At 40.8% G+C, this 15,158-nt stretch overlaps 1 protein-coding gene across 1 annotated transcript in view; it reads left to right on the top strand.

The window, feature by feature from the left end:
* The window catches only part of LOC107573167 (CD44 antigen-like), a 62,563-nt gene extending 50,088 nt beyond the window's left edge, over positions 1 to 12,475 (top strand). Inside the window, exons 2-5 of the mRNA XM_016259615.1 lie at positions 10,018 to 10,186; positions 10,283 to 10,419; positions 10,502 to 10,576; positions 11,489 to 12,475. Coding sequence (XP_016115101.1) covers positions 10,018 to 10,186; positions 10,283 to 10,419; positions 10,502 to 10,576; positions 11,489 to 11,607 — 500 coding nt within the window. The 3' untranslated portion in view covers positions 11,608 to 12,475. The remainder of the gene's footprint in view (positions 1 to 10,017; positions 10,187 to 10,282; positions 10,420 to 10,501; positions 10,577 to 11,488) is intronic.
* The last annotated feature ends 2,683 nt before the right edge of the window (positions 12,476 to 15,158 follow it).

Here is a 15,158-nt window from a genome sequence, read left to right as displayed (position 1 = left end):
AATATTTGATTGGGTTCAATCCCAGGCTCTGCCTGGGCCACTCAAGGACATTCACACAGTTGTCTATAAGCCACTCTTGCTGTGTGCTTAGGCTTATTGTCCTGTTGGAAGGTGAACCTTCTGCCCATTCTGAGGTTCTGAATGCTCTGGACTGGGTTTTCATTAAGGCTATCTTTATATTTTGCTGCACTGAACGTTTCTTCTACTCTAACGAGTCCCTCAGTCCCTGCTGCTGAAAAACAGCCCCACAGCATGAGGCTGGTATCAGTACACTTTACTTTTGGGATGGCACTCTGCAGGTGATGAGCGGAGCTGGTTTCCTTCAAACATGATGCTTAGAATTGAGGTCAATCAGACCAGAGAATCTTGTTTCTCAGAGTCTGAGGGTCCTTTAGGTGCTTTTTTGCAAATTCCAAGTGTGTTTTCATGTGTCTTTACTGAAGAGAGGATTGAGTCTGGCCACTCCGACATAAAGCCCAGATCGGTGGAGTGTTGCAGTGAAATTTTTCCTTCTGTAGATTTCTCCTATCTCCACATGTGATCATGGAGCTCAACTAGAGTGACCATCAGGTTCTTGGTCACCACGCTAACCAAAGCCCTTCTTCATCAATTGCTCAGTTTGGCCAGGAGGCCAGTCCTAGGAAGAGTCCTGGTTGTTTCAAACTTCTTCCATTAAGGGTAACGGAGACTACATGCTTCTGTGACCCTTCAATGAAGCAGAATTATTTTCTGAACTCTTCCTCAGATGTAAGGCTTGACACAAACCTGTTTCTGAGCTCTACATGCAGTTCTTTTGACCTCAGGGCTTGGTTTTCGCTCTGATATGCATTATCAGCTGTTAGACCTTTTATTAAGATGTGTGTGCCTTTCCAAATCATACCCATTTAATTGAATTTGCCACGGGTTAACTTCACTTGAAGTGTAGTCATATCTACAAGCAAAATGAATGCTCCTGAGCTAAATTTCAACTGTCCCAGGTATGAATACTTATGAAATGGAATTATTTTAGTTTTTTAATTTTAATAAATTTGCAAAGATGTTAAAAACCTGTTTGTTTTTTTGCTTGACAATTATGGTGTATGGAGTGTAGATTGATGTGGAAAAAGTAATTTAAAGCAGTTTAACATAAGGCAGCAACAAAAAAATTAAAATAAATGAAGGGGAATTAATACATTCACAAGGCACTGTATATATATATATATATATATATATATATATAAATTATTTTAGTTTTTTAATTTTAATAAATTTGCAAAGATGTTAAAAACCTGTTTGTTTTTTTGCTTGACAATTATGGTGTATGGAGTGTAGATTGATGTGGAAAAAGTAATTTAAAGCAGTTTAACATAAGGCAGCAACAAAAAAATTAAAATAAATGAAGGGGAATTAATACATTCACAAGGCACTGTATATATATATATATATATATATATATATATATACATTATACACACACACACATATACACAAACACACACACACACAAAGAAAAACAAGTAGATATGTTGCGGGGAATTTCACTACAATGTAGGGGTGAGTTTAACTTCTGCTACAATATGTCTTGGACAGCTAGGGAAGTGACAAGATCTAGGTCTTCAACCCCTACATTTTAGTGAAATTCTCCACTACATTAATTTGGCGTCACTAACAGGATCATACTTAGCCTGATATTTGCTGTTTGTAGTATTCTCTCCCAGATCTGTGAGCAAGAAGAAAAGTGGCAGAACTGGGAGAGCTGAAGAAGGAGTTCGCTGATATTCAGAGGAGGTTAGTGGAACAAGCTGGAGCCCTGGATCATGCCAGAATGGAACAGCAAAAAGCTCTGTCATTGGCAAGGGCTGTAATGGAACAGCAAGCATCCACTCCTGCACCCACAGCAACGATTTTCATCCCAAAAGATCACAAACACACTGACCTCACTGATACCACCAAGCGAGAAGGAGGTGTGGAAGAGTGGATTCTTTCCATGAAATCAGCATTCCGTGTCATGAAAGTGCCAGATGAGGATCAAGTGGAGCTGATTAAACAGCACTTAAAGGGAGAAGCTAAAGATATCGTTTATGTTGACAGAGGGGGATAACAGTGTGGAGTCCATCTTCAAACTGCCACAGGAAACCTATGGAGACAAGGTGCCCATTGGCACAAGGTTAAAAGACATTTATGATAGAAAACAAGCACCCGGTGAGAACATACGTGCCTACGCTTATGACGAGAGAAACTGTACAAGGTAAAACATAGAGAGCCAAGCAGAGTATCAGATGAAGAGAGTGTTCTGAAAGAGCAGTTAGTCCTTGGACTAAGGGATGATTTCCTAAGAAGAGAGATGAAACAGAGGATCAAGGAAGAACAAAGCTTGACTTTTCCACAGCTGATCCAGGAATGCCATCACATGGTCTGAGGAAGAGGAAGCACAGTCTGAAGGTAACTTTAAGACTCCTGTGCGTGCGAGAGCTGCAGTTCACACTACTGTTGCGATTGGTGACAGTTCATCCTCACTTACGTTAGAAAAGTTGCCCGAAGCAATAGAGAAGATAGCTGCGCGTCAGGAAGAATTGTACAGAATAGTCCATAGTCAAGGGAGAGTTAACCCCCCGCCTGCTGGTACGAGAAGGCAGCCACCAAAAAACAGTGAACGGAAATATATCTGTTACACATGTGGTGAACCAGGTCACACCAGTCGACATTGCGGACAGCATAAGGAGCTGAGTAATAGGGGTGCTGCATCATCACAAATGGTGGAAGTGACTGAGGCGGTAAGAAGAGCTTCATCGGGTGACTTGGCAAGCACCAATGGGCCTTCAGTAATCCGGAGCCATAAAGCTGACTGAAAGGTTGATGTAGTGCCAGGAACTCTTAAGGAGCGCTTTTGGAGACTGTCTGACAGTGGACGTAAAGATAGCAGGGGTGCCCACTAAGTGCCTGCTGGACACAGGTTCAGAAGTCACCACCATCTCAGAGTCTCACTTTAAACAGCATTTCGGAGGGCAAGAAATTCAGCTGTCGTCCGCTAACTGGGTGTGCCTCACTGCTGCAAATGGACAAGACATTCCTGTTCTTGGATGTCTGCAGGCAGATATAGAGTGCATGGGAAGTCTGCTTCCAGGGAAATGCGTTTTTGTGCTCACAGAGTCCAACCCTGATGCGCAGGAAATGAAAGGATTAGATGGAATCGTGGGAATGAATGTCCTTAGTGAATTGAAGAACCTTGTACTGTCTAGAAAGGAGCTGAGCAAGGAAAGTAAAGTCAGCCGAGGCACAGATGCTAATGTAAGGAGAGTGATAGCAAGAGTGACTGAAGATGAGGGACTCTTGGGCCCAAAGGGAAGGATAGGATTTGTTAAGGTGTCTGGGAAGCAAATTGTGACAATCCCACCCTTAAGTGAGAAGATTGTGGAAGGCCACTGCAGTATACCTCAGCAAGTGAAGCGTCAAGTACTTGTGGAGTGCACAGATTCTGTTACCCTTCCAAAAGGACTGTTAGTAGCTAATGTGCTTGCGAGCCCAGAAAAAGAAAGAGTCCCAGTGCGAGTGTTAAATCTCTGTCAGGAGACTATCAGGTTGATGCCGAGATCCAGGATTGCAGTTGTGTCCAAGCCTTAGAAAGTAGTCCCAAAGCAAATGGTGGAATTTGAAGAGGATGAGGGCGAGTTACGCGTTAAGAGACATTTACATTTAGTCATTTAGCAGACGCTTTTATCCAAAGCGACTTACAATTGGGGGATACATAAAGCGATTCTTCTTAAAGAGGCAAACAGATACAAGGAAGTGCTTGTAATACCAAGTTTTTAGACATTGTTCTAATAAGTACAAGCTAGAAAGAGAAGGAATAAATAAAGAGAGATACTTTTATTTATTTATTTTTTTTTATGATGATGAAGTCAAGTAGCTTCGAAAGAGATGAGTTTTCAGCTGTCGCTGAGGAATGGTGAACGAGAATGTTCTGGAAAGTGATTTTGAGCCTCTCTGTGATGGTACCACGAGGCATCGCTCACTAGTGGATCTCAGACTTCTGGAGGGGATGTAGATTCGTAGTAGTGAGTGGAAGTAGGCAGGTGCTGAGCCTGTGGTTGTTCTATATATCAATGTCTTGAACTTGATTCGAGCCGCAACCGGTAGCCAGTGCAAGGAAATAAAGAGAGGTGTAACATGGGCTCTTTTGGGCTCGTTGAAGACCAGTCGTACCGCTGCATTCTGAATCATTTGTAGAGGTTTGATTGTGCTTGATGGAAGTCCAGCCAGAAGAGCATTGCAGTAGTCCAGCCTAGAAATGACAAGGGCCTGGACAAGAAGTTGTGCAGCATGCTCCGTTAGAAAGGGCCTGATCTTTCTGATGTTGTACAATGAAAACCTGCAAGATCGAGCGGTCTTTGCAATGTGGTAAGTCGTTTGAGATCAAATGACGCAAGGAGTGAATGGAAGTCTGTAGCATAAGGCTTGTCCAGATGAATGTTGAAGTCGCCAAAGACTAAAAGTGGACTGCCATCCTCCGGGAATGAGGACAGCAGCCCATCCAGCTCTTCTAGGAAGGTGGATAGAATTTGCCCAGGAGGGCGGTAAATTACCACAACCTGGAGTTTTACAGGAGCTGTTATAGTGATCACATGAGATTCAAATTAGTTATAATTGCATAGGGGAGAATAGGTTGAGTATTTCCAATTGTTAGAAATGAGCAGACCAGTGCCCCCACCCCGGCCAACCTGACGGGGGGTATGAGAGAAAGAGAAATTGTTTGAGAGAGCAGCTGGGGTTGCTGAGTCTTCTGGACGAATCCAGGTCTCAGTCAAGCCCAAGATGCTAAGTGTGGAGTTTAAAGAAAAAGCAGAAATGAAGTCTGCTTTGTTGACAGCTGACTGACAATTCCAGAGACCCACAGAGAAAGAAAGAGGTGTAGTAGAGGATGTAGAGATAGGATGCAGGTTAGCAACATAGCGTTGCCGTCTGCGTGTGACCTTAGAGCATTGTCGAGAGACAATCGGAATGTTTTGGAAACACATGATAGAGGTGGAAAAGAGAGGACAGAAAAGGAGAGTGTGTACAGGGAAGAGCAAAAATATACTTAAGTCTCTTGGCGATTTCGTCGCGCAGGTAAAGTTGCAGGTCTTTACACTCGTTGGTCTTCACACAAGGAGGCCTGAACGCTTCCGCTGATGCTTCCGCGTCAGCGTACAGACATCAGATAAATACACAGTCTAAGACACTAAAGTGAAAACAGCTGTGGCCGCCTTCTAATTAGCACAGCCAATAGTCTATAGCAGGGCAATTCCTCAAATCGAAACTACAGTTTGCACTTAAATGCAGGAAGGGAGCAATTAAATTACACGCGCTCCTTCTTAGCCGAGGGCAATTATTATTATTATCAGAAAGTGCAATCAAAAGTACAAATGCAAACAAAAATGTAACGTAGAAATAGGCAGAAAACGAAATATTCCTTCCTAGCAGCAAGTCATAATTCAAACAGCAGATCTATAAACAAGTATTACGCAGGACACTCATGTGCAGCCGTCTGTCTCTTCTGAGAGACATATGCAGTGCAGTGTTAAAATGGAGAATCAGCCCAAGCAACTGTCAATTTCAGTGCAATTGAATCAGAATTGACTGTCTGAGGTGCAACGTGTGGAGTTAAATGCACTGCTGGCACGTTACAGTGATGTTTTTTCCAAGATCGACACAGATTTTGGATATACGACGATAGTGATGCATAGCAATCTTACAGGAGATGCACAGCCATAAAGCAATGCCACAGACGAGTCCCACCTCACGTTTTCCAAGAGTTTAAGAGACATGTGCAGGATAGTCACAGTCCATGGGCCTCACCTGCTGTCATTGTGATAAAAAAAGATGGAGGTGTTCGCTTCTGCTGTGACTACAGGAGACTCAATCAAATCACATTCAAGGATGCTTACCCCCTTCCCCTTGTGGAGGAATCTTTGGATGCTTTGGGTAATGCACAGTTGTTTTCCACTCTGGATCTCACAGTAGGTTACTTCCAAGTGGCGGTAAATGAATCAGATCGGGAGAAGACCGCTATCACAACACCATTTGGGTTGTATGAGTGGACGTGGATGCCGTTTGGTTTATGCAACGCTCCGGCCACCTTTCAGCGATTGATGGGTGCAGCATTAGGTGATCTGGCCTTTGACATTCTGTTGATCTATCTCGACGATATTATTGTGTTCTTAGTGGATTTCAAGAGTCATTGTGAGAAGTTGGAGCTTGTTTTCTCCAGGTTGCGTCAGCACAGACTGAAGTTGAAACCGAGTAAATGTTTCCTCCTGAGGCCAGAGGTCCGGTTCTTGAGACACATAATTTCTTCTAAGGGAGTTCAGGTGGACAAGGACAAGGTTCAGTGCTTGAATACATGGCCTTCACCATCGAATGTGAGGGAGGTTAGACAGCTGTTGGGATTTATGAGTTACTATCGCTGGTTTGTTCCCAGATTCGCACAGCTGGCCAAGCCCCTACATGCCCTAGTGGGGAAAGGTAACAAAGGCAAGTCATTAGAACCATTCGTCTGGAGAGAGGAGTGTCAGACCGCATTCAACATATTAAAGAGTTGTCTCATGTCACCTCCGATTCTTGCTTACCCTGATTTCCAGTGTCCATTCATATTTACGACGGATGGGAGTCTTAATGGACTTGGAGCAATACTCAGTCAAAAGCTGGGAGGCGTAGAATGCGTCATTGCCTACACGAGCAGAGGTCTAAAGGGATATGAAAGGAATGATCGGTATTACAGCGCATTCAAGTTGGAGTTACTAGCCCTTAAATGGGCAGTAACTGAGAAATTTAAGGAGTACCTGATGTTTGCAAAATTTCAGGTTATTACCGATCACAACCGTCTCCGTTACCTGGAAACTGCCAACCTTGGGGTAGTAGAACATTGTTGGGCTGCACAGTTAGCAGAGTTCAACTTTAAGGTTTGTTACAAGCCCGGCAGACAGAACACGAATGCTGACGTGCTTTCTAGGATTCCCTGGGGTATGGAACCCGAGGAGGATGACACATAAAAAGACTTCATTCAGTTGACCTCAGACGAGGTACGGGCATGCCTGTGGCCAGGTAAAGAAGAGGAGGAGGACAAGTCCATGGTCAGAGTTGCCAAACAAGCAGCCATAAAGAGGGGTGTTCATGGTTATAACTGGTCATCCATCAAAGAACAACAGAGGAAGGATCCTTGTATAGCACCTGTGTATGACGCTGTGCTCGAGAACGGGAGGTTACTGACACGTAGTTTCTGGGGTATGGAAACCCAGCAAAAGAAGTTAGCAAGACAGTTTGAGCGTCTGAAACTAAGGCATCAAGTGCTGTTCCGAGTGATTATAGATCCAAGAGATGGAGAGGAAATTTGGCAGTTGGTTGTGCCAGAGTTTTTACAGGAGAAAGTGTATGAGGGAGTGCACGAGCATGGAGGACATTTTGGAAGTAGGACTACATTAGAGCAGATGCGACGGAGTTATTATTGGCCCTCAATGGCTAATGACGTGCAGGCGTGGGTAACCCAGTGTCAGAGGTATACCTTAGCTAAGGATGAGTTCCCCAAGATTCGTGCTCCTATGACCTGCACCAACATAACCGCACCTCTAGAAGTTCTTGCCATGGATTACACTGTGCTTGAGAGATCAGCAGGGGGCAATGAGAATGTTCTAGTGCTTACAGACATGTTTACAAGATTTACAGTGGCAGTCCCGACTAAAAATCAGACAGCACTTACTACCGCCAAAGCTCTTGTACGACACTGGTTTGTCTGCTATGGATGTCCCGCCCGGCTGCACTCGGATCAAGGGAGGTGTTTTGAAGCAAGTGTAATCAAAGAACTCTGTAAGCTGTATGGAATCAGCAAGAGTCGCACCAGTCCTTACCACCCTCAAGGGACACACGGTAGATTGCCCGTACAATATAAGGATGATTACATTATGTAATTTGGGGTTAAAGTGTCAATACAAGTGTAATGAAAATGTCTAAGAATGTGTTAATTGCTTCAAGAGAATGTCTAAACAAATGTTGAAAATGTTGTGTCAAGGAATCAAATGATAACTGTTCTGGTGTTTTCTGTTTTTTAGTTAGGAGCTGGTCATCTTGGAGAGTCCTGTATATGGCAGGGTTTAGCAGGGGGGAATGTGGAGGTATGCAAGGACCTTTATTTTGAAAGGTTTATTTTTTTTTTTTTAAGAAGAGGATGGGGTGTTCCGAAAAAAAGGAGGAAATGAGCGAGACGAGCGCGAGAAAGAAAAAGTTAGTTTTCTTGTGACTTTTTTGATTAGATGTGAACAGCATTAGATAAGCGTTGAGGTGAGCGGCCGACCACAGTTTAACCACAGTTGATATTCTGAAGAAATACACAGACAAAGCAGCTTGTATCAAGTGATTTTGCTACTGTTGTTCGAGACAAAATCCTTGTGTGTCGTTTTTGATACAATAGTGCCGCCGTGTGGACACAAACGGCATTGCGAACACATTGAAGCTCTTCTTTTGACAATATTTTTCCTTCTATTTTTCAGTTTATTTTTGAACATTTTGCAGTTAGAGACTTTGAAATTATTTTTGGATGGACTTGAGAACTGATAACTGAGTTTGCTTGAGTGAATGAATCTGAATTACTTTTCTTTTTTTTTGAAGGGACTGTCTCGTCTACCGGAAACGTTCGTAGAAATATATTTTTTTCCTTATTTAATCCTGAATATTATTTTCCCTGTGTTTAAAGAAAAGGAAGAGACTTTCTGTTTTTGAACAGGTGACTATTTGTTTAATCTAATTACCCTGTCATATCTGGACAATCCAACACCAGCCCAGTTCTACTGTGAGGTACAACTTTAACTCTGGGATTATGAATCTCAGGCATGTGAACTGACATGAAAGATATCTGATGTGGAATGAAACATCTGTAATGTACTTTTGAGTGAACTGAGTACCATTTGAGCGTTCTATCAGAACTGTTGTTGTTTTTCTTTTTCTATTTTTCTTTTTCTTTTTGTTTTAGTATTATTGTTGAAGAAAAGAAACCGAACAAAAGTTTGAATCTGAACAAAACTTAATTTTAAATTTTTTGTACATTTCTTGGTGAAATCATAAGAAATCATAAGAGAAGTGAAACAGAGTTTATTTCATGACTATTGTTTTCTTTATTTTGATTATTCTTTACTAAGCATTTAGGAAATAAGTGTAAAACTTATGTTATCTTGGAGTAGGGGCATTCCTACTGTCTTGTGGGCTGATAGAGGGGAAGAGGGGTTAATCAAAGTCATTATACTCTGGGTAGGTACCGTGTACGTTATTAAATTCCAGAGCCTCAATCCTCATCAGTCACTGCTACTAAAGACAAAAGCATGCTTAGCAAGGCAGATAAAAACATACTTAAATAAATAAATACAGGAATTAAATGTACTAGGGGTTGAAGACCTAGATCTTATAATTTCCCTAGTCGTCCAAGATATATTGTAGCAGAAGTTAAACTCACCCCTACATTGTAGTGAAATTCCCCGCTACAGATAGAATATAATTTTTTTTATTTAATAATCAATTTACAATTAATTTATACCTGTGTTGTATTATGCTGTATTATGCCGTGGATGAGCACTTTGTAAAATTAATGGATGGATGATTCAGCTGCGGGCACCATCTTCTGGCGAGATCTTCTGGCAATTCAATCGGCGCATGACTCTCACAGTACATTATGGGTACTCTCTAGCTGTTGAGTGTACATCAGTTGTACACTCGTTATTGCTCTGCATTGTGGGATTGAATGGGTTCATTTGATAATGTTCACTAAGATTTAGGAAAGCACTAAAAATGGCTGTCCCTTCAAATAGTGCCCCATTTATGGGTATAGGGGACGATTTTGGACAAAGGGTAATACTCAGGTGAGGGGACCCTCTGGTGCCAATCTGTAGAAACCACAGAAGCTTGATTCATGACATACTGTTCCTTTTTCCCTATTATGTATTTCAACAATCTTATAGAGTGGCACTGTATGAATAATATTCACTTTTTACTATCGTTAATGCCCTGTTTCTCCTGCAGCAGTGCGCTCACGGAGCTGCAGCTACGCTGGAGTGTTTCACGTGGAGGGGAGAGAACGCTATAGTCTGAAGTTTGATGCAGCCGAGAGCTTGTGTGAGCTTTTAGCCTCTTCATTAGCCAGTCTGGAGCAGGTGGAAATAGCCTACAATAAAGGACTAGAGACGTGCAGGTTTTTACATTCAGCTGAACATATCTAAATGACAATTAAACTTTTAGGATCACTATTACCATGAGCACCACCTAAATATGAACATTTTGTGTGCAGGTATGGATGGATAAACAGCTCCGAGGTGGTGATACTCCGTCACATGTCACATGAAATGTGTGCTGGCAACCAAACTGGCATCATCACAATAACTCAAGACAGAGAAAAATATGATGCCTTCTGTTATGATGCTACAGGTTTGATTTGTGCAACATGCTGTAAGTTTTAGTCAACACACGATCAATAATCTTTTTTAACGAAGCATTGCATTTTAATCAGATACGTCAGAGAAGAACTGCACAGCTATGATTGACCCTGATGGTTTAAACGAAACAGATGTCTCAGCATTTACAGGTATGACAGTTACCAAGGAATAACATTTTAAACGTATGCATTTGGAAGGCACTTTTGTATGAAAAAAATATATATTCAAGGTGTGCAACAGAATGTTTAGATTTAATGTTCACTTTTATATTTAACGTTTGTCTGTTTAGCACACAGCCAAAATGCTTCCAAAATAAATGTAGTCAAACTTTACTAATTCTGAGTCACTGAGAATGAAAATGATGCTTAAAATTGTTGATTGGCTCTAATTTTCAAGATATACTATTCAGTCAGTATATAAGACCCTTGAATTGGAAATGGTGACGGATGAGAGAGTTATAAAAGGTGTGAACAGTGGTGAAATGACTAAAAATCACAGTTGAAAAATGGTTAAGAAAGCCTATCATGTTTATTTTGGCTGCAAAATTGGAGATCAGGACATATATAACCCTTTTGCTGATTTTTAAAGTGTTAAATAACCAGGAGAGGTGACAGGTACTATGGAAGTAAAATGAAAAAAAAAAGTAATATCTTTGAAACAGCAGCCAATCATTTGTATTAATTGTCATATTTGAATTTAGCACATCAAAATCTATCTCTGAAGGAAATGAGTTCTAAAGAATTGTGACCAGTGTTATCTATATTGAGTTAACGTGTACTTGCACCACCAGTTTTACTAGTTCTAAAGACAAGTTTCAGGAAAAACCTTGTCAAACTTTCCATCCCTGCACAGAACCAATATATTTCTGTAACAACATGACCAAATAAATGTCAAGCTGTAAATGTCTAGTTTTGTTAATTAGTTTTGCTAATAATGCTGGTTGTCTTATAAATTCATGTAAATATCTATAAGAAAGTAGGTTGAAAAGCTGTTTCAGAGACGGATATTTTTTAAATAAAATCAGTGCATACACTAAGTTGTGCATAATTGTCATTTCACAGAAGTCGCAACACACCGACCAAATGCTGGAGGGGAAGATTCTGAAAATTCAACATCTGAAAAAACATTTGTGTCTGTCACATTGGTTTGGGTCTTTGTGTTGTTGATTTTTATTTTGTAGTTTAGTACTGTTTCCTAATTTGTCATGTGATTCCCTTGCCCTCATGTATCTTGCCATGTACTCCCTTAGTCAATAAACGTGTTAGACTTCATGCGTCGCTGCACAAACGATCGGCGGCTGACTTAAAGCAGTGCATGCCGGTTAGAAATTCTGTCCAACTTGTTATTTCTGTCCGAATGATATTCTTGAACATATGGCACTGTTTTAAGCTGTATATGAAAAGGGTTTCCGTTGTTTCATGAAAACGTTTCTGAAATGTCTGTGTATTTGACAAATATTGCATTTAATTCACTTCATCTATGATGGAGTATGCAAACACAACGCGAGCGTCACTATCGGGAGCAGAAAGTGTCTGACTTGATGTCTCCGCTTTCAATTCCGCCCCCCCCCCCCAACTGCAAGCGGCTACACTTGCCAATTGTTCTGTGCAGCACCGCATGAAGTCAAACACGCCTAATATGTCATGTTATGTTTGGTTGATTAAGTCATTTGTTTTAAAACACAGTTGTTTCTCATTGGTGGGACTGTGTCATGTGACCTGTATTGTTTGGTATGTAGACCTCATGTTTTCCTTTGTCTCTTTTTGAGTTTTGTTTGTGTAACCACTGTTTGGTGAGTTTGTTCTTGTTCTAGTTCTTGTTTCTCCAAGCCATGCCATGCCAAGTCTTTGTTAGCTGTGTATTTACTCACTTTTGGATATCATTAACCTGCACTCGCTTCAGTGGAATTTGTTACAGTGTATGACTTTGTCTTATTTGAACTGTTCTCTCTCTGTGGTTCTGTCTTTGTTACTCCAGAACACCACATCCCAAACAACGGGTCTATAGGTATGGCCAGTGTTTAATATAATTCCTTTATTAAAAGTCATGCCCAAATCAGTTGTATTCATTCTGAGACTACTATTTGCTTTAACAAGCCTGAAATGACAACATGCTGACAAACTGTCACCAGATTGTGAATTATAAGGCTTAGGTCAACAGCTCCAGTCCTGGAGGGCTGGTACTTGCCGTTTCTCAAACGGAAGGCTGCATCCTCCGGAGGTCGCATTTGTAGGCTGCATATGTCATAAAAAAGATCTTATTTTAGAATATTAACAACTTATACATTTGACCATTATTCTTACTTAAAGAGCAGGTCATATGGGTTTTGAAAAATATCTCTTTTGCAGTTTATAACGTAGCTATCCTTAAATGAAGACACTCTGCAAAGTTATTATTCAAAAAGTGCATGATAAATAAAGATATTGTCTCTCAAAAGAGAGAGTCGATTCTGAATCACCTTAACGAGTTGTCATATTTTAGAATCTTTTACCTGTTACCGGTATATGTCACTGGGTAACACATTTGCATAATCCCCGCCTGCCCATGAAATATGTGAAATATGCTTTTGTTGTGTGCATTTAATTTTACCAAGGACTGCTTATCTTCGTTGGCTTCTAATCTTCTTTATTTGGACAAACAAGCTCTCTGAAGAACAATCGTATCCATTATTGTTTTAAGTGTTCACAGTTTAGCAGATAAACTTTAGCTGTGGGCAGGATTCGCTTGCATAAGTGTTTTTGTATTTGATGTCATTATTATAAGAACGGATTGGAGCACTATATTATTATTTTATGTAAAGTTGCTTTGTCAGTAGCGCTCGCTTACTTGCTCAAGGACTCATCTCTGTGCCAATCACAGCAGGCTTGGCCAGCTGACCAATCAGAGCAGAGTAGGCTTATGGAAGGGAGGTGTTTGCTCCAAACTTGTTTGGAACGAATAGTTTCTAAATCATTGGCAAACGACTCTAATATTAAATGTATATTCTGAGAAAATTGCAATGTTTTCTGACCTTAGATGCATTTAAACCTGTTGTAGGGGACTCCCAACACACAATTAGGACACTTTAAAAAAAATATATGACCTGCTCTTTAAGCGTAAAATTGTTGTAATATGCTTATGACTTGCTAATGTTATGCACAGTTAACTGAAATAAACCAGGCTTGATGACGTATGCAGCCTGCAAATGCGACCTCCGGAGGGTGGCAGCCTTCCGTTTGAGAAACGGCCACTTTGGAGCTAAACTCTGCAGTACAGAGGCGTTCCAGGACAGAGTTCGGACACCTCTGGGTTAAGGGTAAGTGTTAAACTCAGCAGGACACTGACCCTTAAGGACTAGAGTTAAAAACCCCTGTTTTAGGAGGTCTGATCACCATCTTTGATGGATGAGGAGAATGAAGGTGTGCGGCATTTTCAAAGTACATGTCCAGTCGTAATACTACTCATTAAGTACAGTTTTGTCTGAATTAAACTTGTAATATAAATTTTACCACCCCTGAAACACAATCTGTTATTGACATGAGCAGGTTTAGTAATTGCATGCAAAACCAAAGGCATTGACAGAAAAAAGCAACAATGTTCCTAGCAGGGGCGAACTGAGACACAAATTCAGCCCTGGCACTGTAGCCACACTGGTCTACATTATCACACCCACACAACCCCACCTACGGACACGCACATTCACTACTTACATTTGTGTACAGATGGTAAAATAATATAAGCAGTACCGTATGTAACAGATATTTAAACATTTAACGTAAGTGTCTGGCAAACGATGCTTACTACTTTTTAAAGAGCACACGTTTATAACAAATTTACACATACAGTAAAAACAAAATAAGTATTGTAGAGTCTGTGTGCTGTCTGTTTATGTCATTTGTCTGCTGTTACTGTCATTCTCTACAGCAGTGGTGCCCAACCCTGTTCCTGGAGATCTACCTTCCTGCAAAGTTCAGCTCCAACCTGCTCTACAGTATGTTGTTCTTTGTTGTCACTGTCTGTTGTGTTTTTTTCTACCTCTATCCCTGTCTCTGCTAGGCCTACCGTAGCATCCTTCCTCACAGCACTGCTATTGGAAGACCAGGAGTCTCTGGCTATACTGATTCCAGCAACATCCTAGTTAATGAACACAGTATAGGATGTAAACATTACAGCAAAATATTTTCTCACTGACTGCTCTCAACATTGGAATACACATGAATACAAACAAATAATAATAGCACAAAAGGGAATAGAATGTATAGCAAAGTTCTTTGTTGTCACTGTCTGTCTGTTGGGTTTTTCCTACCTCTACCATACTCCTCCCTGTCTCTGCTAGGCCTACCGTAGCATCCTTCCTCACAGCACTGCTATTGGAAGACCAGGAGTCTCTGGCTATACTGATTCCAGCAACATCCTAGTTAATGAACACAGTATAGGATGTAAACATTACAGCAAAATATTTTCTCACTGACTGCTCTCAACATTGGAATACACATGAATACAAACAAATAATAATAGCACAAAAGGGAATAGAATGTATAGCAAAAACTATAAATAGTAGCAGCAGTAATAGCTGTGTGCACGCGCGTGTACCAACTGATTTTTACATTTTTAAATCCTTTTTGATATACAATTATTTGTGAATTAAAGTATGCTGAAGTGTTGCTAGTATGTGCTGCATGTGCATTTGTGTGTGTGTGTGACATACATGCACATGTTCCTCCTATCCTAAGGGTTAATTAATAGTTAATT

The sequence above is a fragment of the Sinocyclocheilus grahami genome, unplaced genomic scaffold (assembly GCF_001515645.1).
Source record: "Sinocyclocheilus grahami isolate Dianchi unplaced genomic scaffold, SAMN03320097.WGS_v1.1 scaffold1881.1, whole genome shotgun sequence".
NCBI lineage: Eukaryota > Metazoa > Chordata > Actinopteri > Cypriniformes > Cyprinidae > Sinocyclocheilus > Sinocyclocheilus grahami.
Note: the sequence above shows the minus strand (reverse complement) of the source record. Positions and strands in the feature narration are given on the sequence as shown.